The sequence below is a fragment of the Podarcis bocagei genome, assembly GCF_964188305.1.
Source record: "Podarcis bocagei genome assembly, chromosome: 1".
NCBI classification, from domain to species: domain Eukaryota; kingdom Metazoa; phylum Chordata; class Lepidosauria; order Squamata; family Lacertidae; genus Podarcis; species Podarcis bocagei.
Window position 1 is genome coordinate 52,998,578 of NC_138125.1, and position 24,402 is coordinate 53,022,979.

General features: G+C 44.6%; 1 protein-coding gene and 3 long non-coding RNA genes across 7 annotated transcripts in view; 2 read left to right on the forward strand and 2 right to left on the reverse strand.

Moving 5' to 3' along the window:
- The window catches only part of CREB3L1 (cAMP responsive element binding protein 3 like 1), an 86,663-nt gene extending 85,362 nt beyond the window's left edge, over positions 1 to 1,301 (reverse strand). Inside the window, exon 1 of the mRNA XM_081165308.1 lies at positions 667 to 1,301. Coding sequence (XP_081021434.1) covers positions 667 to 774 — 108 coding nt within the window. The 5' untranslated portion in view covers positions 775 to 1,301. The remainder of the gene's footprint in view (positions 1 to 666) is intronic.
- Positions 1,302 to 1,497: 196 nt separating this feature from the next.
- On the forward strand, positions 1,498 to 9,593 carry LOC308571589. 2 transcript variants are annotated; one of them, XR_014001541.1, is made up of 3 exons: positions 1,498 to 1,804; positions 6,936 to 7,104; positions 9,492 to 9,593. It is a non-coding gene; the product is annotated as an uncharacterized lncRNA (long non-coding RNA). The 2 variants fall into 2 exon arrangements; XR_014001542.1 differs by lacking the exon at positions 9,492 to 9,593 and adding an exon at positions 7,204 to 9,187.
- Positions 9,594 to 13,215: 3,622 nt separating this feature from the next.
- On the forward strand, positions 13,216 to 22,892 carry LOC308571780. 2 transcript variants are annotated; one of them, XR_014001589.1, is made up of 2 exons: positions 13,216 to 13,303; positions 22,098 to 22,892. It is a non-coding gene; the product is annotated as an uncharacterized lncRNA (long non-coding RNA). The 2 variants fall into 2 exon arrangements; XR_014001590.1 differs by lacking the exon at positions 13,216 to 13,303 and adding an exon at positions 15,763 to 15,997.
- Positions 13,226 to 18,296, reverse strand: LOC308571670. 2 transcript variants are annotated; one of them, XR_014001573.1, is made up of 4 exons: positions 17,678 to 18,296; positions 16,743 to 16,876; positions 16,514 to 16,640; positions 13,226 to 13,331 (listed from the first exon to the last, which is right to left on the reverse strand). It is a non-coding gene; the product is annotated as an uncharacterized lncRNA (long non-coding RNA). The 2 variants fall into 2 exon arrangements; XR_014001574.1 differs by lacking the exon at positions 13,226 to 13,331 and adding an exon at positions 15,625 to 15,765.
- Positions 22,893 to 24,402: the final 1,510 nt, after the last annotated feature.

Genomic DNA, 24,402 nt, shown 5'->3' on the forward strand with positions numbered 1-24,402 from the left:
CTTCAGATGTGGTTGGACTCCATCTCCCATCAGCCACACAGCCAATGGTCAGGGATGATGGGAGTGGGGATCCAACGACACCTGGAGGGCAAGGGGTCCCTCGCTGTTGCATGAAATAGACATCACAAATCAAAGACCAGAGGTAACGTTTTCATCTTATGCCAGACACTGCATTTTAATAGAGACCCTTTGCTAGTCACCAAGCGTTGCGAAATCAAGTGATGTGCATCACGCCTTCGCGAATCAACGGGCGCTTTTTGAACCGTGCCGGCAAGGAACGGGGTGGAACGGCTGCTTACATTTACAGGGGACGAAACGCTCGTGTGAATGTGCATGTGACACGTGTTGCTGATCATATCCGGACTGGCATATTAAAATCGCGGTAGTAGTTCACAACAAGGGGCAGCCGGCTGCAGGCAAGCCAGGGGCGTCCCGGGACACAGCTAAGGCTCCTTCCGACTTGCCCCCAGCCTACCTCCTCCTGCTCACCTACGAACCCTTCCCTTCCCCCCAGGGTCCAGAAGAGACCACCGAGAGGCCCTCAGACCTTCGGGCAAGGAAAGCCGCTTTACAAACCTACAACCACCAACCCCCCGTCTCTCTCTCTCTCTCTCTGGCCCGCACCCAGCAACCTCAAACGCCGTCCAGCCGCCGCTCCGCTCTTACCACATTGCTGAGAAAATCCGCTTCGTTTAAATCGCCCAGATCCAAGAAGCTGGAGGCTCCTCCGGGGAAGAGGCGCTCCGAAGGGAAGGGCTCTAGGATACTGTCCATGGTAGCGGAGGCGAGCCGAGCCGGAGGAGCCGTCGGGTGTGGGGAGCAAGGAAGCCGCTTCCTTCCCCTCCAGCGCTGCGGGACCTTCCCTTAAGGATCGCCCGGCGGTTCACTCCAGAGCAGCAACCCTGAGCGGCAGATCCCAAGGCGCTGGGCAGAGAAGGGCCATGCCTACGTCTTCCCTCGAGGGGAGCCTGTAATCCATGGGGAGGGAAAGAGGGAAGCAGGGGACGGGGGGGGTCCTTTTTCCCGGGGGGGGCGAGCGAGTGGGGAGGGGAAAGACAATGGGGCTCAGAGGGGTGGGGCTGATGGGGGCCACTCTGGGAGGGGGTGGGAGGGAGAGGAGAGGAAGATGTGCAGGATCCGGGCTGAGAGGGAGCGGGGTGCGCGCGGAGGGAGGGAAGGATCGTGCAAGGGCTGAGGCAGCCTCCTGTGGGGACGGAAGGAGGGGCGCCTTCGCCTCCTCCGGGATCCCTGCCCAGCTGTCACAGTCACACTCCGCGCACCATCCCCAGGCTCAGACGCCTCTGCCCGGCCTCCCTGGACACGCCCCCTTCCTCCCTCATGAATATTGAACGCCCGGCCGAGGCAAGGCAGGAGTCTCCCGAAGCCGCGCCCACTGCCGCCCCTGCCCAATGGGAGCTCGAGGGAGGAGCTTGGAGCCGGTTGCTCAGAGCGAGTCGCGCGGCAGCGCTCCGCTTCGGGACGCGCCTTACCGTAAGTAGGGTAAGGGACGAGCAGCCGCTTCTGGGCAGCAACAGGCGGGAGAGATCGTCATGGCAGCGTCGACGGTGCGGGCTGACCAAGGCTAGCGGCTGCTCTCCCTCCGGGGAAGATGCCAGCTTCCAGCGCGCTTCGTAGCCGAGTTGACATTTCCCCTGGCCGAGAGCGTAGGAAGCTTCCTTGCTTAGACTGAGTTAGACCGTTTGCCTGCATTGTCTGCTGTGGGGTTGAGCTGGGGACCCCCCGCCCCCCGCGCTCTCTCTGCCCTTTGCAAAGGGGCCCAAGCAGGACTCTGGGTGTGCAGGAGGTAAAGACCGGGCACGCGCTCAGAATTTACACTGTACAATGTTATATATGTCTACCCAGAAGTAAGCCTTCGTGTTTAACGGGGCTTACTCCCAGGAAAGTGGGTACAGAATGGCAGCCTAAGCTTTGGTTTAGAGTTGGTATTGGGACAGGGGGGACACGTCTTGTGTGCCTTAAGCAGTTGCATGGCAAGCAGGAATTCAACAGGTTAAGCCTTTCCTACTATGGAAATATAGTCATGGCAAAAGCTTCACCGTGACTTTCTCCCATGCCCTCAATGGAAGCCCTCACCCCCATGGCAGCCATTTTGTGATTTGTGCCCACAGCACTCTCAGAATTCAAAATGGTCCCCAAAAGGCGACCCTTGGCACAAGGGATGGATCCCATCAAATATCCCGTGGAAACACAATCAGCTATGAAGCAGCCCAGTCATAGCTGCAGTGTTGATTGCACAGCAATTATGCTGATTTTTGAGATTTTCCTGAGTTTTGCAAACAGCTGTTTGAGGCACACACTTCCCAGCTCTTCCCATTGTCATCATCCAGAGGCAGACAGTTTCTTCTTTGGGGAACCAAGAAGCCCAGCAAATGGATGTAAAAGATTGTCCCATTGAGACACGTGTGTTTTTTTTTATAGGGCAGTCTCTGGGACAGTTTCATGCTTGAAATAGCCAATGTTGCTATTGAGTGATAAGTCTCATTGTATGAAACAGATCACAGATGTTTATCTCCGGTTCCTCCATAGCCAGAACTGGTACACCCATGAGGCAAGGCGAGGCAGCCGACTCAGGCGGTGGAAGTTCAAGAGACCTAGCCCTGCCTGCCTCATTGCTTCTGCCACTGGTGGAATGCCTCCCTTCTGTTGAATTTCAGAGAGAGGGAGGTGTTTCGGTTCATGGTGTTACCGCCCTTCTTCCATACCCTGTGGAATGCCCCTCTCTTGCTGGGTTTTGACCAGTGTGGGGGCATTCCACCGGTGGCAGAAGTGGGGAGCATATTCTCATTTTGCCTCAGGTGGCAAAGCAGGATGAGCTGCCCATGGCCAGTGTAATGCATGCCCCAGCTCTCTCGTAAGAGATCAATCTTCCAGAATATTTAGTATATTGGTGACACAGAAAGAAGAAATAAAAAAATTCCTTCCAGTAGCACCTTAAAGACCAACTAAGTTAGTTCTTGGTATGAGCTTTCGTGTGCATGCACACTTCTTCAGATACATGCACACGAAAGCTCATACCAAGAACTAACTTAGTTGGTCTTTAAGGTGCTACTGGAAGGAATTTTTTTATTTTGACTATGGCAGACCAACACGGCTACCTATCTACTACCAGAAAGAAGAAAGTCTTCAATTGAATCACACCATTTCCTGAGGCGTAATATCTCCCATCAATTTCCTCATATCTCAAAGAAAATTGTATTAACTGCTGAATTCACAAAATATTCTTGACTATCATTATTTAAAAAGATGACTCTTAGAAGTCAGATAACTTAATTAAAGAGAGCCAATTTTCAATAAAGAGCCAGCTTATGATACTGCTGTGCGGAAATGGCCTTTTGAAATTATCTACCCTGTTTGTGGTCGGAGAAACTGGGAGGACCATTTCACTGCATTTCTCCAGGGTAAGGAGGAGGAATGGTCCCAGGTTGTTTTCAGTGTTAAGGCTCACCATTAGCAGAAATGCAGCTTCTTTCTCTCTTCTTTAGTGGGGAGACCTGCCTCTTCAAGTGGCAACAGCAGCAAATGCACTGGCAGCCTGAGCACTATTTTTGTGTCTTCCATAATGCCTGAGACTTAGCATCATTCTGGGAGATTGGGGTTGTGGAGTTGGAATGGCAGCTGCCACAAAAGAAATGTTGGAAAAATTCTACAAGGTGGCCTTTTTCTGCAGAGAAAGAAAAATCTCAGCTGTTTTCTCAGAAAAATGTCTTCTGAGAAATTCAGGTACAGTTATGAAAATGCAAGTGATTTCTTTGGCAAGCCTGGTCTTCTGACCTAGTCTTCTCCCTGATGTTAGTAGTCATCCGGGTATGCTTAGTGAGAAGAGATAGAGAATATGTTGATTTAGGAAACCCACATTTTGTAAGTTGAAAGCAAGCAAAGAAATTTGTCTGTTGATTCCCTTCATGCTGCCATTTACTCTGTCAATGCAGGTGGGCCTGTTTCCTGTAGTCCATCTAATCACTCTGTAATTAAAGATTCAAGTGCCATTTTAGACTTTCAGGAAGATTACAGGGCTTCATATAAATGGGATTATAGATCCTTGGCCAATCTCATCCTCTTTCAGATAGACATCTAGAAAACCTCTTAAAATAATCTTTTGGGGAAAGCTCAGCTTTCTGTAACACAGTAAAGTAGCCTTGCCTGCTGTAAGGGCTTTCATTTCATTGCAAAGGAGTCAAACAGTGTACAGCATGGACCGCAGTCTTGTAGTTAGCCTATGTGTGACGAAGGCTGAGGCATTGGGCAAGGTCTGTACGTCAGTAGCAGAGCACATACTTTGAATGCGGAAGGTTCTGGCTTTGAGCACCAACATCTTCAAGGAGAGCTAAGGGAAAAAACTTGTCTGAAATCCTGTAAAGATCTTGCCAGTCAGTAGACCACAGGAGGGGAACCTTTTCTAGGTTGAGGGCCACATTCTGGGGGCCTCATGCTAGGGTGTTATCCTCAGTCATTCCACATACAAGAAGACTGCATGCTTACTATTGTCTTCCAAATGCCAGTTTAAAAAAAAAATCCCTTAGTTGGAGCCGGATTCAACTGCTTTCTATTTCCTGCTTCCTTATTCGTTCTGTACATTTGCCAGTTATAAAAAACACCTGTTACCATACCCAAGAGAGCCAAAAGAGCAGTGAAATGAGGCATCGTACAAAAGCTTATGCCATAATAAATTAGTTAGTCTTTAAGGTGACACAAGCCTGTTATCACTAGTAGAGGAACACTTAAAAGCTAGGGAGTTCACTTAGTTATTTTTTCATTGCAAAATATATATACAGTGGTACCTCGCGTTAAGAACTTAATTCATTCTGTTCTTAACCTGAAACTGTTCTTAACCTGAGGTACCACTTTAGCTAATGGGGCCTCTCGCCACTGCCACACGATTTCTGTTCTCATCCTGAAGCAAAGTTCTTAACCCGAGGTACTATTTCTGGGTTAGTGGAGTCTGTAACCTGAAGCGTCTGTAACCCGAGGTATCCCTGTTTCAGTTTGCGTTTTTAATCTGAACTAATGATTGGATTGTGGTTCAAGTGCAGAGAGCATTCTGTGTGGACTGTGTGTTTTCAGCAGAGGCATGCATGTGCAAGGGAGAACATGTAAATCCTTTTTTGTTTCTGTGCTGCTCAGGCCTCTAAGCTAGCTTGCGGGGAACAAGAGAGCGAGAAAATATAAATATAAATTACAGCTCTGTCTGTAGATGCGTCCCATCAATGCTGAGGCTTAATGAGCAACCTCAGGCTATGCCGGAAACAAAAGGGAAATCACGAGCCGGGAGTCTATGTAAAGTTTCTATCTGTTTTGGTCTTTGATATCACTCCAGATCAGAGCAGCAAAGAGCAGCAGAGGAATCCTATCCACCAGCTAGATGGGCATCTCCTCCCTACTATATTCTGTATATATGCTCAGCCCATGATGGGAGGAGGAAAGTACAAAATTTATGGATTGAAGATGACAGATACACCCCTAGCATGTCTTGAGGTCCCAGGCCCTAAGGAAGTCAGATTATCCTCCACCAGGGCCAGGGCTTTCTAAGTGATGGCTCCGACCTGGTGGAATGCTCTCTCCCAAGAGACCAGGGCCCTGCAGGATTTAACTTCCTTCTGCTGGGCCTGTAAGACAGAACTATTCCACCTGGCTTTCAATTTGAACTTAGCATGATCTTTTATTCCCTTTCCTTCCCTCCCTTTCCACTTTTTATTAAGATTACCTGCTCTGGGATCCCACAGCTAATTCTCCCCTGGTCTCCTCACTGGCCCAAATAGGACTAATTTAGCCAGCTAGCCCTGGTGATCATCTAATGTTTATTGAATGGATTTTCCCCCTAAATTGATTTTTGAATTTTGAATTTATTGTTATTCACGTTTTATACTGTATTTTATGCTATTTTTTGTTGCATCAATTAAGTGTTTTAAATTTGTTGTTAGCTACCCTGAGCCCGGGTTTCTGAAGCAGGAAGGGCGGGGTATAAATAATTTTTTATTATTATTATTATTATTATTATTATTATTATTATTATTATTATTAAAACCCTACCAGTAGGCACCAATCACCTACTCTGCTGGCAACAATACCCACAATGTTAGCTCACACATGGAAAGTGCCAATGAACTTGGGTCAACATGGATACATCCCTGCATCAACACACATGCAAAATGACACCTCAGCATTTTCAGTCACTCAAGCATCCCTGCAGGAGCTAGTGTGGTGTAGTGGTTAAGAGCGGTAGTCTCGTAATCTGGTGAACCAGGTTCGCGTCTCCGCTCCTCCACATGCAGCTGCTGGGTGACCTTGGGCCAGTCACACTTCTGTGAAGTCTCTCAGCCCCACTCACCACACAGAGTGTTTGTTGTGGGGGAGGAAGGGAAAGGAGATTGTTAGCCGCTTTGAGACTCCTGAAGGGGAGTGAAAGGCGGGATATCAAATCCAAACTCTTGCAGCTTCCATTTTGGGTATCTCCCCCTCACCTTGACTCCAAAGTCTCCATTGCACCAGGATGGTAGAATAAGCTGAGATTTCAGCACCCATAACAAGCCCTTCAGCAGACAGACTCAACGAGAAGACCGCACCCTAAAAGGAAAGATATCTGAATTATCATTTTCTTGTTTTAAATGTAAAACTCAGCAGGACTTGCTTCATATTTTCTGTTGACCATCCCTTCAGATTGTGAGCTTTTCCTTTCGCAGCTGTGTTCATAAGACATCTACTCCCCCACCCATCACATACAAAAATTTACAGTCTTCAGAAACTAATCCTATACGTGTCTATCCAGAAGTAAGTCCCAAGTGAATTCGATGGAACTCACTCTCTGCTAAGTGTGTATAGGAGTGCAGCCTATATGTATTTGTATTTAGTGTGTGCCTTTTTTAAAAGAACTTAAAAACATTTCATAAAGTAATTTTTAACTTTTCTGTGGTCCTTAGGAAGAAAATATACTTTTGAGACCAGGATTTTCCATGATTTCTTTGGGCCAGGGAACTGAACTGTAACAAAAATGGAGAAAAGACCCAGAAAGCTTGTGTAAATTGGAACCAAACCAGAGGCATAATTTCTTGTACATATTGGGTCCAAGTTGGAACTCAGCAACAGAAGGTATTTTCAGGTTTCCAGTTAAATTAATGGTCTGGCTTTTTGAAAAATGTTAATATAGTTTGATTTTTTTTAATTGCCATGATGTTTTAATTCCAAAAGGATGCTACAAAGAAACATACCAGCATGTTACTAACTACAATAAAAAGCTTCGCCCGCCCCACCCTCGAAAACAACACTCTAGGATGAGGAAGGTAGCCAGGCTTTGCATAAGATAGTCTTTCCAGCTGCATGCCAGATGTTGGAACTAATAGCCCCACCCCCCAAATCACCAAAAATTGTGTATCTTTTTAAATAGAATTTTTGGGTGCTTCTTAATGTAGCCTGTTGTTAGATTCTAGCATGAGTTGTATGATTCAGCAAAGTTGCCTTGCTCATGCAAGGACTTTTGCTTGTGCAGCAGAACTTGCCCTCCCTCTCTTTCCCCAAAATCTGTCCTCAGGGTCTCCTAACCCTCCAGAGCAGATGGGGGGCAGCACAAGGCATCCAGGGAGAGGAGAGGAATGGAGAAGCGCCATTGCACTACTGGAAGTCCTTGTGCGTATGGGATCACTTTGTTGGATACAAGCCATTCTCTCTATGATCTCAGTTGCCCTTATTCAGCATCTGATTCCCTCTTCCAAATATTACACAGTTCTATCATGTCTCTTTTTTAAAAGACCATATAGTGATGGAGAATTACCGTAGTATCTCTACACTCCCAGAGGGAACAGGTAGGATTTTCAATCTGGCCTTTGCATTGAAGGAAGTGCTGATGAAGACAGGAATGGCAGACCTTTCATATGTCACCAATGAAAGGGTGATGAGATTATTTGGGGGAAATTAATGTGTTTTAAATGTGTAGTGTTTATCCAACCTACAATTCTCTTCATTCTTCTAAACATTGTTTATGACAGCTGGCACTGATGGGGAGTCTCACAACAACTGGAGGGTCACAGACTGCCCATTCCTGCCACAAAACCCCCAAAGCACCATTTTAAGCCAATAAATCTATTGTGATCTTCCCCAAGGAATCCTGGTGTTGAAATGATGTGATGGAGGACTCCGGTCCTTGACAAAGAACTTTTCTATGGAGGGAAATGATGGCATCTACACAGGCTAAACTTTGCACATGAACAGAGAAGTTGTGTGCTGTTCTAAGCAGACCGTATTCTTTCATAGCTGTCCTTAGATGGCCTGATAAAAATAGCTCTATCACTTCTTTGGAGAGTAAATTTGTAAAAAGAGGTTGAACGCCTCCACAGCATAAATAAAAAGCAGCAAACCAGTCATGTTTCATCCTCCTCCTCCCAGTTCAAATAACATTGTTTTAGTCCCTGGCAGCCTCACCCCATGGTAGGTAATTACAGACTTTAACTTGGGGAAAACATAGACGAAGTGGAGGAAACCCTCATTAGAAAATCATCTTTCAAACAGAAACCCCCAAATGTAATGTCTGCGGCAGCATGCCAGAGCCGCCACAACTCATCAGAACAAAGCTTGTGCTTACTCTGTGATAAGGGGGTGAAGTGTTAAAGAGAGATTTCATAGGATCACTTTGTTAAAGTTGTTCTGGGGAGGGGAGGGCTTTGGGAGAATTACAGTGCTTTCAATAATAAAGAATGCTCTCTCTTTTTCCTTTTTCATCCTCACTTACTCTTCCTATATGGGCAGAGCACTCCTATACACACATTACGCACCACCACCTCAGAGCTAAAAGGGAGGGGTGCACCCAGACCCTCTTTCTATGCTAGGGGTGAGGAAACTGTGGTCCTCCAAATACTGTACTCCAGCTCCCACTATCCATGTCTGTTGGCCATGCTGACTGGAGCTGATGGGAATTGAGGCCTACAGCATCCCAAGGGCCCCTGGTTCCCCACCCACCCCTGTTCTATGCAACTGTGCTTCCAACCTGTGGATCTGCCACTATCATGTTTAGTTTAGCTCTGTGAAAGCTTCAGGCTATGATTCTCAGGATTTTGATTTCTGCTGCCACATCTGAAGCAGTCGAAGAAACCTCCAAATTGCTCTTCACACAGAGTGTTGTTCACTCCAAATGCATTGGACTTAATGAACTCTCCATCTCTGATGTTCGTTCTTTCTTTCTTTCTTTCTTTCTTTCTTTCTTTCTTTCTTTCTTTCTTTCTTTCTTTTTTATTCACCTCTGATGTTCTTCAGAAGCTTTAGCTTATGGGTTTTTTGTTCTGTTTTTTCATCGTTCCTCTCCCCCACCCCCAACCCCCACACACTGGTGTCTTCCTCCTCACATTTGGGGGAGCCCGAATGACACGGGCTCAATTTCTGCGTTTAGAACATCTGCTTAGGAGTAACAGGGGTAGGACGGTTTAATCAGATTTTCATTTCTGTGTATTGCACTGGCTGAATTTTAATCTTCTTTTCTCACTTCACAGAAGGGAGCCGAGAAAAAGGTTTTTTTTACCTCCTGGCCTTGCCATTCAGATATGTTGACATTTCCATTTGGTCTTTCCTCTGATGCAGAGTTTTGACGTCAGGTGGGCTGGTTAATAGCTTGAAGTGTATATGACTCACTCAGCAGTGGGGTGTGCAATGGGATTTGTAGCATGGCCTTTCCTCTTTCGTATTGCTTGTTAGGGCTGTGTGTGTGTAGTTTTTTTTAAAAAAAATAAATAGCATGAAACCTGATTCACAACTTGAGAGGAGGTGCAGCTCAGTTCAGGCTCTAATAGGCATCTCCATAGCAACTGGTTTTACAGGCATACTTGAAATGTCACTATTACAGCAAGCCCTCATCATTGTCCCTTTCGGTCGGCTTTGGCAAGCATCTGCTCCCTCTAGAAATCCATCTAGCCAATCAGGTCGCAGGACTCTCTTGGCTCAACCAAAACCCATTGCTACGCGCTGGAGTTCAAGCTATGTTTTCTAAATCAAAGCAAATTGAGGTAGTTTCATATTGGATCGGACTTTTGTTTGTTTGTTTGTAAGGAGCAGTTATAAAGTGCCACTGTGAGGTTGGTGCTAGGTGCCTTACATAAAACCGTAGCAAATGCTGTTTTGAGGTAGCAAGTTGATCATGTTGAATTAGCTTGCTGCATTGTTGCTAGGCGCAAGTGGAAGTTTTTACATGGTTCCCATGTAAGAATGCATGCTAAGCATTGTGGTTACGTCAAGACTGGATTACTGCAATGCACACTATGTGAGGCTTCCCCAACGCTTGTTCCAGAAGCTGCAATTAGTGAAGAATTCTGCAGCATGGTTGCTGGCAGGAGTGAGGCATTGTCAGCATATAACACCTGTTCTTGGAAATCTACACTGGTTTCCAGTTTTCTACCAGGCGTGGCAAGGTATTACTATTAGTAAATAAAGCCCTTAACAATTTAGGACTAGTTTATCTGTGAGATTGCATTGCCCCATATTGACTGCTTAGCTCTGTGGAACTGGCACTGTTACATGTGCTACAGAATACATGTTCTGCAATAATATCTGTTCTGCATTTGTAAGAAATCAATCTCTCCCCCCCCCCCGCCCTTTTAAAAATATTTTATTTTTCAGGTTTTTTTTTTTAAAAATTACAATCGCACAAATTAATTTCATTTTCCAATAAAAAATGCATAATTTGACTTCCTTTCCCCTCCTGTGGTTTCTTATGTTTTAATTTTCATTACTGCATCTGCCACTTAATTCCATTTATTAATTGTTCCCTATGTTTTCCTTAATAAATATATTCAGCTGCTTGTTTTACATTAATCCTGCTAATGAACTTAGTTGTTTACAATATTTTTCAAATAATCCACAAATCTTTCCCATCCTTCGTTAAAAAGAAATCAGTCTTTTAGCATGGCAGCACCTACAGTTTGGAACGCCTTGCCTTTTGACATCTGGCTTAAAAGAATGAAGCAAGGTAAAGCGTATGATAGCTCAAACCTTGAACACTTGCTGACAGCAGATCATGTAAAATATCCTATATTACTTTAAGGGGGAGGGACACTGTAAGGAAGCTTCATACTTGCAGATGTGGCCCTAAAGCCAGCACTTCTGAAGGACATGTGCCTATGGAGGGTGTGGCCAAAGTGAAACATTGGCACAGCCAAAGTCAGTGTGTGTCAATCACACACATGGTCAGAAACACTGTGCAGATCAGCAAAGGATCAGACAGAACATTTTCCGCGTGCTGGGATGGACAGAGTGGATTAAACCTACAGGAAAGGAAGAAAAGGTTTACCCTGTTCTCAATTTCTCCCAAGTGAATAATAGTAGTTATTGAGACCACGTCTTCACAAAGCAAAGATATCGTAAGGAATAAAACATTATGACCTTTTTTATTTTTTTGAGGTCAGAAACATGACAGTACCCTGGAGGCCCTTTTCAAAGATTCATGGCAGCAGAGAATAGCTGCTGGGAGAGAGCGTGTTAGCAATCTCTGCAGCTTATGACTTGCCTACTTTAAACAAACTTTAACAGCCAGGAGATGTTCCAGCTGAAGCGCTTGGTTGGAAATTCCATCCATCAGAGCAATTTTTCTCCTCCAGGCATGTACAGTTGATGTGGCAGCTTTGAACCTTGTCACGATGTTCCCCTCTGTTTTCCCCTCCCCAAGTTAAGTGATCGATACATGTGGATTTGTGGACCCTAAGCCTGGTTTGCACAGATCAGTGGTCCTGATATGAGAGCTTATATATGTAGCTTAGCTTTTTAGAAAGACCACCTCATAATTTCAGAACCTCGGTTAAAGAGTGTGTTGATCAGGACTGAGGACTGGCAGCAAGATAACAGTACATGTTTATATTCTACTCCTAAGCTTAGTCCAGTGCAGAGATAGGAATGTCTTAGCTATCTCAAAATGCAATGCCCCAGAAAGGCAAGGAATGCTAAATTGGATATATATCAGTGCAGCAAGTTCATGATTGCACAGATAATATTTATTATTAACGTTTGTTTATATTTCTATTATATTTTAAATTTTTAACTATTTATTAAAGCAATTTATATACTGCTTAACTACAATAGTCTCTAAGCAATTTACAGAGATACAGTAGAAGAAAAAAGAGAGGCAAAACTATAAAACCAGTTGCTGGAAACTACAGGAGGAGAGAGTGCTCCTGCGCTCAAATTCTGCTTCCCAGAGGCAACAGGTTGGCCACTGTGAGAGCAGGATGCAATTGGCGTGATCCAGAAGACTCTTCTTATGTTCTTAAAATCAAATGCCAATTAAAATGCCTGCTGGAACAAAATCCAGTACTACACTGAATAATTATAACAACAGTAGTCTACCACTGCCTGTGAAGTACTGCATGGAATCAATGCAGCTGCACTTTTGGGAAGAAGTCCCATTGGATTCAATAGGACTTATTTCTGAGTAGGCATGGTTCACTTTGCACTGTACAGGTATACAACTGTCTTGCTCATGAGCTTCCCTGTTTGGCCCTCCATGGAAAGGAGTATGCTGGACTATGTGGGACTTGGTTTTGATCCGAAGAGCTCTGCCTATGTTCATATGGCAAACGGATGTACTTAGCCAAGTGTAATCCCTGATCAGACTTGCATCTTTATTTTGCGAAGAGCTCCCCAAACGGTTATTGTGGTTTTGGGTTTTTGATATTTCTAGTAAGAAATAAAATAAATATGAAAATCCCAAGGTCTGGGGATGAAAAGTGGTTGCAAAAGGCCAAAAGAGTTGACCCGCAATGACTGTAACCTAAATTGCTCACTTGTGGTTTAGGGTTCTGAATGACTTTTTAAGGAGGATTTCAAAAGGGAGTGGGAGGCAAAATGCCCCTCCTGGTGAACCAGTGGCATTGGCTTTGGGAAGGGTTGACCCAGGGGTGCCACAAAGGGAGGAAATTAAAACCTGTCTCCTCCTAGATTATTCAAAACTGAAGGCCGCAGAGCAAAGGCCCTTGTTACAAATTCTGGAGTGAGACTGAAAATAACTTCCTTTCATGTGCAAAATAGTGTTTAGATAAGGAGAAATACCAAAATGAATGAAAGCCTGGAGATGGAATGGGTAGACAGAAAGAATACACACACACACACACACACACACACACACACACCCTAAATGCACAACCGTTTCTGCTTAAAAATTGTTTTTTCAAAGTAAAACCTGTTACTTTGGATCTGGAAACAAAGCACAGAGAGTAAATGGTTGCATCAAGACTTCTTTATTTTTTAATCTCTGTGATGTTTCTGGGAGACCTCCATCCTGCCTAATCCTGCACTGTGATCCACATCTGTCCTGCATACAGTAAGTAAACCAACGATGACACACCAGCCTGCAGAGCCAGAAAGGTTACTCGTTCCCAGTCATAGGGTGGTTTTATTTATTTCATTTATAATCCATACTTTCAGAAGATCAAAACAGCAGCCGTGGTGCTCTCCCCTCCCATTCCCACTTGATCCTCACAACAACGATGATAAGGTAGGTTAGGCTGCGAGAGGGTCATCTGGTCAGCTTCATGGCTGAGTGGAGATTTGAACCCAGAAATCCCCAGTCCTAGTCCAACTCTCTAACCCAGGAATAGCCAAAGTGGTGCCCTCCAGATGCTCTTGGATTGCAGCTTACATCAACCCTGACCACTGTGGAGTGGATGAGAATTATGGTCAAATATCCATGTTGGCTATCCCTGCTCTGTCCACTACACCACACTGCTTCTCTTTAGGTTCTTGGTCTGTTAGGCTTTCACAGTAGTAGTGGCAAAGAATTTGTGAAATATACGTAGCTCAGTAGTGCATGAGATGTATTTTAACTTCATAGTATTTTTTTGTTTATAAAAACATTTATATAACACCAATTCATTGATGGAGATGGAGAGCCAGTGTGGTGTAGTGGTTAAGAGCGATAGACTCGTAATCTGGTGAACCAGGTTCGTGTCTCCGCTCCTCCACATGCAGCTTCTGGGTGACCTTGGGCTAGTCACACTTCTCTGAAGTCTCTCAGCCCCACTCACCTCACAGAGTGTTTGTTGTGGGGGAGGAAGGGAAAGGAGAATGTTGGCCGCTTTGAGACTCCTTCGGGTAGTGATAAAGCGGGATATCAAATCCAAACTCTTCTTCTCCTTCTTCATCTTCATACAATATAACATGGCAGTATATACAATAAAATAGAAAACACACACAAACCAGGGCTGTAGCTCAGGGGCAGAGACCAGGGTTCAAATCCTCCAACTCAACCATGAAACTCACTAGGTGATCTTAGACCCATAACTATCTCTTAGCCTGGCCCACCTCACATGGTTGTTGTGAGGATGCACTGTGGAGGGGACAAAAACTATGCATCCCACCTTGAAATCATTTGAGAAAAGGGTGTGTGTGTGTGTGTGTACACACTCACCTAGAATATTTGTATTACTACTGTACTATTACTGGTATCTTTCATTTCATCTAGAAAATTCTGATTAATTGTAATGGCAACTCAGTGTCATGTATAATATTATTATTACAATTTATTAGCCGCCTTTCACCCTAAGGTTACAACAATTTAAACACAACATGGATATTAAAATGCAGCATCAAACTGTATCAGAAACGGATTGAAACAACTTAAAGAATTTTTTTAAAAGGCAACAGGAAATGTCTAGTGGGGGAATGAAGGTAAGTGAGGTCAGACCACAGCATAAATGGAGGCCAACAGAAATGTTTCCCTGGGTGCTAGCTTAGTTAGTTCCCTGAGCCTTGTGCAGGAGGCTCACGGTCCTGGTAGTGAGATTTAAGGATCTGATAAGCTGCCTGGCGATATCCCTTGTCTTGGGTTGATTTTCCCTTGTCCTTCCATGTCGTCTGCTATCCTCCCTTGTTTTAATGGTTGCCTGGGGATAATTTCTGCCTTGGATCATACAAGCCCAATGCTGCAATTACTTTCTGACCTCAAAGGCGAGTGTTTCCAAATTACACTTCTTCATAAAAAGCCACTGTCTAGTGGTGTGTGTGTGCAAGCGCGCTTATTTTTATATACCTAAACAGTTAAATAGTGGGTGTGGATGAAGAGAGAGCCGAAATGGAGGAAGTTGCGGGGGGGGGGTGTTGAGGGAGGAAGGCTGGTTACCATGTGGATATAGCAGAAAGGAGGGAGAGGAGCAGAAAGGACCTTTTCCCCAAGATGGCCCAAGTTTAGGGCTGGAAGAAGTGGAAGAAGCACTTCATTGTTGTTGCCACAGCATTTGTCAAGCTGGTATCCCCCCCCCCAATGTTTTGGAAAGCTGTGCTGACTGGGCCGGGTGGGAGTTGTAATCCAAAGCATCTGAAAGGTACCAAGCTGGCAGGTTTTTATTTATTTATTGCATTTATACACCACCTTTCTCTCCAAGGAGCTCAAGGTGGCGTATATGGTCCTCCCCTTCCCATTTTAGCCTCACAACAATCCGCTGAGGTAGGGTTAGGCCAAGAGACAGTGACCGGTCTGAGGTCACCCAGTGAGCAGCATGGCTGAGTGGAAATTTGAACCCTTGTCTCCCAAGTGGTAGTCCAACACTCTAACAGTTACAACACACAGACTCTCGGTGCTAGGAATAGCAGTGGATTCTTTCCAGCTCATATCCCATTTATGCTTGCTATAATCTTGTGAGGTAGGTCATGTTGCTCCTGGGCCCGTTGTTCTTCAACATCTTTATGGATGAAGGTATTGAGAGGATGCTCATCAAATTTGAGGATGACACCAAACGGGGAGGAGTAGCCAACGCCGCTGAAGACAGAATCAGGATTCAATTTGACCTTAAGTTGGAGAACAGGGCTCAAACTAACAGAATGAATTTCACTAGGAACACATGAGCAGGAGAGGGCTGTTGCACTTGTATCCTGCATGTGGGCTTCTCTTGGACATCTGGGTAATCACGGTAGGAACAGAATGCTAGAGAAGATGGGTCTTTCGTTTGATTCAGCATAGCTCGCCCTATGTTCTTAAGGACTTAACACACTGGTTATAATGATTTCTGCCAAATTTCAGGTAACTTTACCTTCTCCTTTACTCTTTTAAGTCTCCAGCATCATTCCCTCTCTTTCTGATGTACAAATGTGACTGCCACTGCTTAAAATGCCAAAATGGCGCTACCCCACCCAAGAGGGAGATGTTATTATTGTCAGGGTTGGGGAACCCCAAGCTTCGCAAAAGGACAAATTCAGTGACTGGCGGTTTGGAGGGGGGCGGGCGAAGATAGAAAACTGGAGTGAGGAAGGAGGAACAGAATGGAGTGGCTGAAATGGTGAGGAGGGAGTCCACCACACTGCAACCCTGTGTTGCAGGTTCCATTTGTGACAATAGATTTTGCTGTGTTGTCTGCCTAGTATAGCCTATTAATGTCAAACTGGTGTTCTCTCCTCCATTTCAGAATGAGCTGCATTCTAATCCGAGGTGAACTGAATCCGATCTATAGCTTATGGGGTTCCTTAGTATGCTGGAAGAAGGGGCAAGCATTGCGTACTGTACATCCTTCTTTTCACACATGCACCCACACATACTCACCGAGGGAAAGGGGCTGTTTTGTCAATCTTGATCTATACAAGCACTTCCCTGTTCCATACAGGGATTAATTCAAGCCAAGGCAGGGAATGGTGGTTCTATCCTTGACATATTGAGCAGGTCCAGTTTTCTGCAATAACCATAAAAGGAGGCAGGGGACATAATGTGATCTCTTGGTGTAGGAGAATTTGTGGCTTCCCTAGATTCGACTGAGCAATCTTTTTCCACCTACCAGCATCTGCCGGGTATCAGTATCCAAGACAGAAGCCAGAGGTACAGCCCTAGTAAATTCCAATTCAGGTTTTTTAATTAATTCTGAGCGTTTTCTTTCCTTTTGGGTCCTGGGGTCAATCAGCCATCTACAGCCTGGGGGGGAGAAGCGTATTAAAATTCAAATAGCACAAAAGGGACTTCCAAAAATCCCCCTGATCTCTCCCTCCTCCCGCTATATATCTCCCCCATGCACATCTGGATAAAAGCTTGCACTCCAAGAGCAACAGAAAGCATTAGCTTTGGGCACCAAGCCCCCAGAGCAGGGCTGTGCTCCCAAAAAGCATTGCACATGCTTGCATCATATGGCAGCTATGGAAGGAAGAGCTTCTGGGACATCCAAAGATAGTGTCCTGGCAACTGCTTCTGCCCCATAGTGTTGTTGACTCAGGAAGTAATGGAAGGTGTGCTATTTTATTCTACTTGTTTATTGCTATCATTTGCTTGCGTTGTGCCAGATAGACCTTCCTCTGCCTTTCAGATGCTGATGCTGCAGGCAAGGCTGAACCAGTCAGCCAAATCGGGATCCGGCCATTCAGCTGTATTGCTGGCAAGAGCCCTCACTCACAGGGTGGGGGCCCAGATACACGGATGAAATACACACCCTCCCTCTTCCCCTCCACAAACCTAGAAGATGTCAGTGGAATATTTCTTAGGGATCTTCCCCCTCCTCCTCCCTTGGTAGGAGGCTAATAAATGCCCCTGGATGTGAGATGACATTTATTCTAAGAAAATTGTTGGAAAAATGAATGCGCGTGATTGGCTTCAGCTCACAGACTGCGCTGGCACACAATAGAAAGCCCTGAAGAGGATGTTTATTGACAATGAATTCCTTGATTGAGCAAGTAATCAACCCCTTTTACAGTGCTTGTAAAATGCTATTTTATGGTAATTTACTTGCTGGAGTGTCATTTATGGGGTAGGCAATCCACAAAGAATGCAGCCAGGGTTGCGAGACTCGTTCACCATCTAAGAAAAGGTGTAGACAGAAGTTTGGGGAACAGATCAGGAGAAGCAAGAGGGGCAGATGGGGCCATTTTAGATTCCATGTTTCCCCAATACCATGTGTCAGAGAGGGCCCCAGCAGCCTCAGATGTGGAGGGAAGGGGGCTGACAACACCCAGAGACCTTCATCTCCACCCCTGGCCCCACAGCTGTGACTTGAATGGACTCAGCTGTCTTGTCCTTCCCTCTAAAGAGATCACGACACACCACTCAGGCCTGTAGAGAGCCTTCAGCCTCTTGTGTGGATCTGAGACTTCTGGAGCAACAGACGGTGTTCCTGTTGCCATGGCAATATTGCAAGTTCCTATCCAGGTCTATTGCCCATCTCATTTTGCTCTGTTACCCTTCAACAGATGCTTTTGTGGGTTGGGGTGGGGTTGGCGCAGAATTACTAAGGGAACCTCTTGTTACTGCTGCTCAAGGTCTTCCATCCTTGAAAATACCTTCTGGCCTCCCCAGGCACATCCTGTGCCAGAACACAGGAGCCTTGGATTTCATTAGATGCTATCATTAACTGGGGTAGGAATGGAAGGATTGTCCATTTCAGTTCTCTCAGTTCTCATTTTTCCAACGTTACAATCACTTATCCACATTTCTGTAGCAATTTGCATTAAAAAAAATCCTAATAAAGATTCTTCAGCATTTTAGTGCAACTTTATCCTAATAAGCACATTTTTGTCTGCAGTTTTGACTCATGTACATATTTTTGCAAGCACTTTCTCCTAATACAATGCATTTTTGTACAATAGTTTTAGTAATATATTTATTTTTATGCACATTGTCTTCCACTGTATGCATTTATTGCATTATCCAACGTTTGGTTGGAGAATTGCATTGCAAAAATTGGATAAGTGCACATTTTAAAGGATGGTTTTCATATTGTTCTGGAAAAGTGTGGAATTGATAAATTTGGCTTTAAATGTGGACTGAATCAAATGTCTCTTGCATCTTTAAATGGGTGTCTCCAAATGGGTGTCTCTGAATGTGCAGACATTTAGGAAAGTGTGGGGTGTAACTAGATGACGACCATAACTGAATTTCTTATTATTGTTCTCATTTTGTTATTATTGTTCTTTAATGTTTGAGGTTTTATTACGTTGCCCGAAGTGGCTGGGGCAACCCAGTCAGAACGGCTTACTACTACTACTACTACTACTATTAACATTAGTAAAGGATAGCTCACAAATTGCCATAGACTAACCCCTCATCGTGGTAATTTGTCACCTATCCCTTTCCCCATAGAGGGAAGTGGAATCAACTTAGACACACACACAATCACGCCCCTTCCACTTTGGCCTAAATCCAACAGAAGGGTAACTCTTCAATCCTATAAGTGCTTACTTGAGAGCAATTCCCACTAACGTCACAGCCACACCATACATTTAAAGCATTATTATACCACTTCAAACAGTTATGACTTACCACAAGGGATTCTGGGAAGTGCTGTTTTGTTAAGAGTGCTTGGAATTGCACCTCTATGATGGGTAAAGCACTTTTTTGGGGGGATGGGAAACCAAAGGTGGTATAAATTTACTGTAAACGTATGGTGTGGTTATAACCAAAACTCAGTGCAGCGTACTTCTGAGTAGGCATGCCTTATAAGTGTAGCTATGCCCATTTATTTCAACAGACATAGGCACACATTCCTTTCTGCCTTGCACCTCTGTAGACACAGATTTGTCTGATTTCTTCATCTGCTTTTACTCTAATCCCAGCCTTGCCTCCCTCGGCCCTGTGAAGCAGACACAGCGCCTACCCGAGGAAGTTTCACAAGGAATGGGAAACACATGTAAAAGAAGGAAGGCTGTTCTGTTCCCAGTCGTGTCTGTCCCTTCGTAGATTCTTTCCCCTTGGTGTTCATAGAAGATGGAGGTGATGATGCCCAGGGCTCTGCTTCTCCTCAAGCGTGCATGCATCTGTGATGTGTGCATGCACAGGAGCCTACGCATGCTGGTTTATGTATAATGATACATATCCATATGGATGTGTGTGAGAGGAAATGTGTATGAATGTTCTTGGGAAACTTAAAATTTACACTGTGCTTCTCCCCAGAAAAGGTTATTTGACATTAAGGGATTGCTTCTCTGACGTTTGGACCAGGTGGTGGTGACACATACTTTTCAGCTTGCATCACAATCATAAATCCTAAGATTGAGGGTTCTTCTTAGGTTTGCTTGCAGGGAATACCAGGGTATGTTGCAGCCAACTGACCCACAATGCTGCGTTGCCTGCCATTTTTCTCTGAGCAGGTGGTGGTTTTATGTTTACAAAATGCAGCTGTGACGCCTGCAGTCTGCACCAGAAGACCTGTGAGGGAGATGAGTGGTTTCTCAATGCTTTTTCCCCCTCTGTCATTTTTTTCCTGGGGTGGGGGACCGTAAGAGGGTTAGGATTCAGAAAGCCCTCTGCATCAGGTCTTCCAGGGCAGATGGTGATGATGATTGCAATTTGTATACCACCCTTCATCATATATGGCCTGCTGTTTATGCTGTGCAGGACTGTCAGCTTTTAAAAAATCATACAAACCATGGAAAAATACTCTATGCTTTTCTCTATGAGAAGAGAGTAGCCACTATGCTCTGAGTACGGAGGATTTTAAAGGAACTTGGCATTGCAAACTGTATCACTTTACACTGTTTAGTTAGAAGTGCACTTACGTAGTTAATTGCAGGGAAAACATTGGGGACCTGATGTGCAGCTTATTTAGCCTAATGGTTAATCCAGCCCTGGAACGGACATTTCCTTTCGTGGTGAGGATAATGTGTGGATCTGAGAAGTGTACCAAGGGAATCTTAAGAAATGGGATACACTGAATACTGAAACTAGACCCACACATATGACAGGCCTAGGGCTTCTTCAGTAACTGATTTATTTTTAGCTAGTTTGCAACATCTGATTTCATCTATCAAACTTGTGAAGATATAGAAGCCACAGAAGTGTTTAAAATAACATGCCTTGAGGCAACATCTGTCATCTCCGAAATTAGGAGGCGGAGTGAGGCTTAGGCTATGTGAAGTTCACTTCACTTCTTGGGCTGCCTTTGAGTACAGAGTGGTGCCCCAGCCGTCCCCCCCCCAGGCACTTCTGCACAGAGATTTTCACAGTTTAGACTCCAGGAAGAAAAGAGTCAGGAACATTTAGTAATCCTTTTCAGCCTTAATTAGATTTCCTTTACATAAAAGCACTCTTGCAAGGGAAATTCAGAGTTCACTTATATTTTGTTTTCTAGCTCTCTATTTATGATAAGGGGGAGGAGATTTCTGACTTTTCATTCCTTAGCTTGTCTCCATATTTCTTTTTAAAAGGGAGGGTGCAGTAGAAATTTCCAATTCTACTATAGGTGATAAAATAAGAAGTACCGCCTTAGACCAAGTAATAGTGTTAGACTGTCTGTTCTAGTATTCTTTACTCTGACTGGCAGCAACCCACTTAGGGCTTGGGCGCAGGCCTACCCTGGCCTTGCACCCTGAAATCTTTTTAACGTGAAATATCAGGGAGATGCAAAGCAGATGCTGTCTGGTTCTATCTTCCAAACAACCACAGCCCAACACCAAAAACAAATGATTTGTGATCCTAATTCTATGCTGGATTGTGGACACTGTCTTTCAGAGTTAATACTCTATATACTGTATCAGGGGTGGGGAGCCTTTAGCTCTCCAGATGTTGTTCAACTCCAACTCCCATCAGCCCCAGCCAGCATGGCTAAATAGTCGAGGATAATGGGAGCTGAAGTCCAACATCTCAAGGCCAACCCTGCTCAGTGTTATAGGTACATTACAGAATCCCAAGAGAGAAAGAGATTCCAACAGCACAGTGTAAACTACAAGACTTGAGTGTGGGCTCAGGACATGTAAAATTTCCGGCTTTTCCCAGGTTAGGATAAATGCAAGTGATGTTGTTGTGAGCTCGCGCTAGGAACTTCAATAAGCTGCACATACAATCTCTTGTATGTGTACCATATCACCATGGAGAAGCACTAGCAACATTGTCAATATCTGTGCATTACTTTACAGTTTCACACTTTTGATTTATGTGTGTTAAACCCTAGCACCATCTCACTTGCACCCACTGACTGACCATGTGTGTGTGTGTGTGATATGTCAGTTGGTTTCCTGATATTCATTGGAAAGAAATTATGAGGGCTTTTTTGCTCAATGCAGAAGTATAGAAAAGCTGCCCTCTGCTGGCTGGACAAAGCACATATCCCTTTGTTCTTGATGGGCTGCTTCATATGAAGTTATCCTTTTATTAAACAAAAAACCTATTTGCATTGTCAGTTGTGAAGTGTGACACAAATACTTATTTTTCACAGGTACAAAAAGCCAGAATGCTGGTGTTGACAGGACATCGGGACCTATTTTTCTGACACAGAGGTTATTTCCATGGAGAAAACACAGCATGTGTGAAGCAGCCTTTATAGATGGTGGATTCTGCACAAGTGATAAATTTTAAGCTGGTGATCAGTGACTAAGGCCATCTGTTTTTAATATGCATTATTATAAGTGCATAATGTAGGGTGAATGTTTTCAAGTCACAACTGCCCAAAGATAAGCCTGTAATGCAAGATATTTTAGTAAACAGAAGGAATGAAGGACCTCCTACATTATCATGCCAATGAAAAAACACATGAGGATTTCCCACAGGCACCAGTGCAGGGCTAGCCAATGTGGTGACTTCCTCATGTTGACAGAGTACAAGTCCATCAGTAGTCCCGAAAACATCCGGAGGGCACCATGTTGGCTATCCCAGCAGTTGTGGATGAACCTTAAGTAAGATTTGAACACGTTAACAGTGTAGAACAAGTTGGAGAGCAACTGTTACAGCAAGTTTCCTGTGAAAATTGGGATATAATGGACCACTTGGAGAGACCTGGGACCATCTGACTACCTTCTCGTTGCGTTTGTCATTCACTTGATCCTCATGGAAAAGAACTTGGGCAGCTTGCAACACCATAGCAGCAGGTAAGCTTAGCTGAGAACAGGCGACAAAGAGATGGCACTTCAGAACAGCAGCAGCAAAGATGACCTATTTACCTATAGATAGCCTCGCTTTGCATCAGTGGAGTACTGGAAATAGAGCTGGGAATAAAGCATAGCGTTTGCAAAAAGCACAGCCTCGGTTACGTGCTTTTACAACTTTTTTAACTTTCAGTGACTGAACCTTGCAGGAACCTCACATTTTCCTGGCTCAGCTTGAACTTCTTCAACTCTACATTTCTTGGCTTGTATCCCAAGATTCGTCAAGCCCCAGAAATGGAGACACTCAACAAAGTTTTAAATACAGAGGTGGGGGGGGGGATGGGAAGAGATGGGGGAAAGGCTTCTTGATCCACCCAGGGTCAAGGGGATGCATGTTAAAGACATACTACCAGTCATGTGCATTTTTATTTTTATTTTTTGTTTAAAGCAGCTTTTAAACAAAAGTTCTGAAGTCTCTTGGGAGAAGAGCAGATACTCATAAATGACAATTGTTTCTTCCTAGCTTCATATTTCAGGATCTGGAAGTAGCATGAATTTAATTTTCAGTGAAAAGAATAGGGGGAGATAGAGCCCCCCCCCCAATTTATGCTGTTGCCATGGCTCATTTAATGGAGGCAGCTAAGTGAAGAGGGCCCAGACCTCCAACCTGAAGGGCTCTCCAACAGAGGCAATTATTTTTCTGCCTCCTAAGTGCGTAACAAGAATAGGAAACCTGTGGCCCTGTTGCTGGACTACAACTTGCATCTTCCCTGCCCATCGGCTGTACTGGCTGGGGCTGCTGGGAACGAGTCTGGAGGGCCACAGGTTCCTGTTAAAAACGCACCGTTTCAGATAACCCACCACGACTGTATTGAGGGGGAAATGGGATTCCGCATTGGCCCTTAGTTGGTTCCCCCTTCTTCCATCCGTGTATCATACATCCAAATATAGCGATGGGAAAGAAACAGACCTGCTCTGCTGCAGGCACCTTCACTGCACTCTTTTCGGCACCTGCTAGAAACATTCCGGTTTAGACAAGCCCACCCAGATGCTTATTTTAATCCTTTTCAGTATTATTATTATTTTAATAAAATTTCATTGGTTTTTCACATTTTTTATAGACACAAACATTACACAATACAAACAAACAAACAAACACACAAACAAACATGTATAATTTCAAATCCTTTTTTCTTAAGCCTTACTTCGCCGACTTCCCCATACCTCCCCTTTCTGCATCCCAATTTCCAAATTTATTTCAGCAAATCCTGCCCCTTGGTTTTATCAAATTTTCCCTTATTTTTTCTTTCAGTATTTTAATTTGTGTGTTTCAAAGTATGGTTGTGTTTGGCCCCCCCTTAATTTTGTTTTAACTTTTTGTAAAGCGGTTAACCCCCCCCCCAACCAAGCGGTGTATAAATCTTATGAAATAAATATAAATGAATAAATAAATGTGCGGGGGTGGAAGACTCCGCTTCTGCCCTCATCCCTCCACTGCGTTTCCTCGGCTCCGTATTTGTTACGGGCCAAGAGAGGGCGCCAGAGGAGAAGAAATGGCGACGTCCAAAGCGCGGCGAAAACAAGGCAGGCGGCGGCCGCGCAGCCGGCCACCCGCAGGATGCGGCGGACTTGGGCGCCGCAGACGCTTCCTCGGCTGCT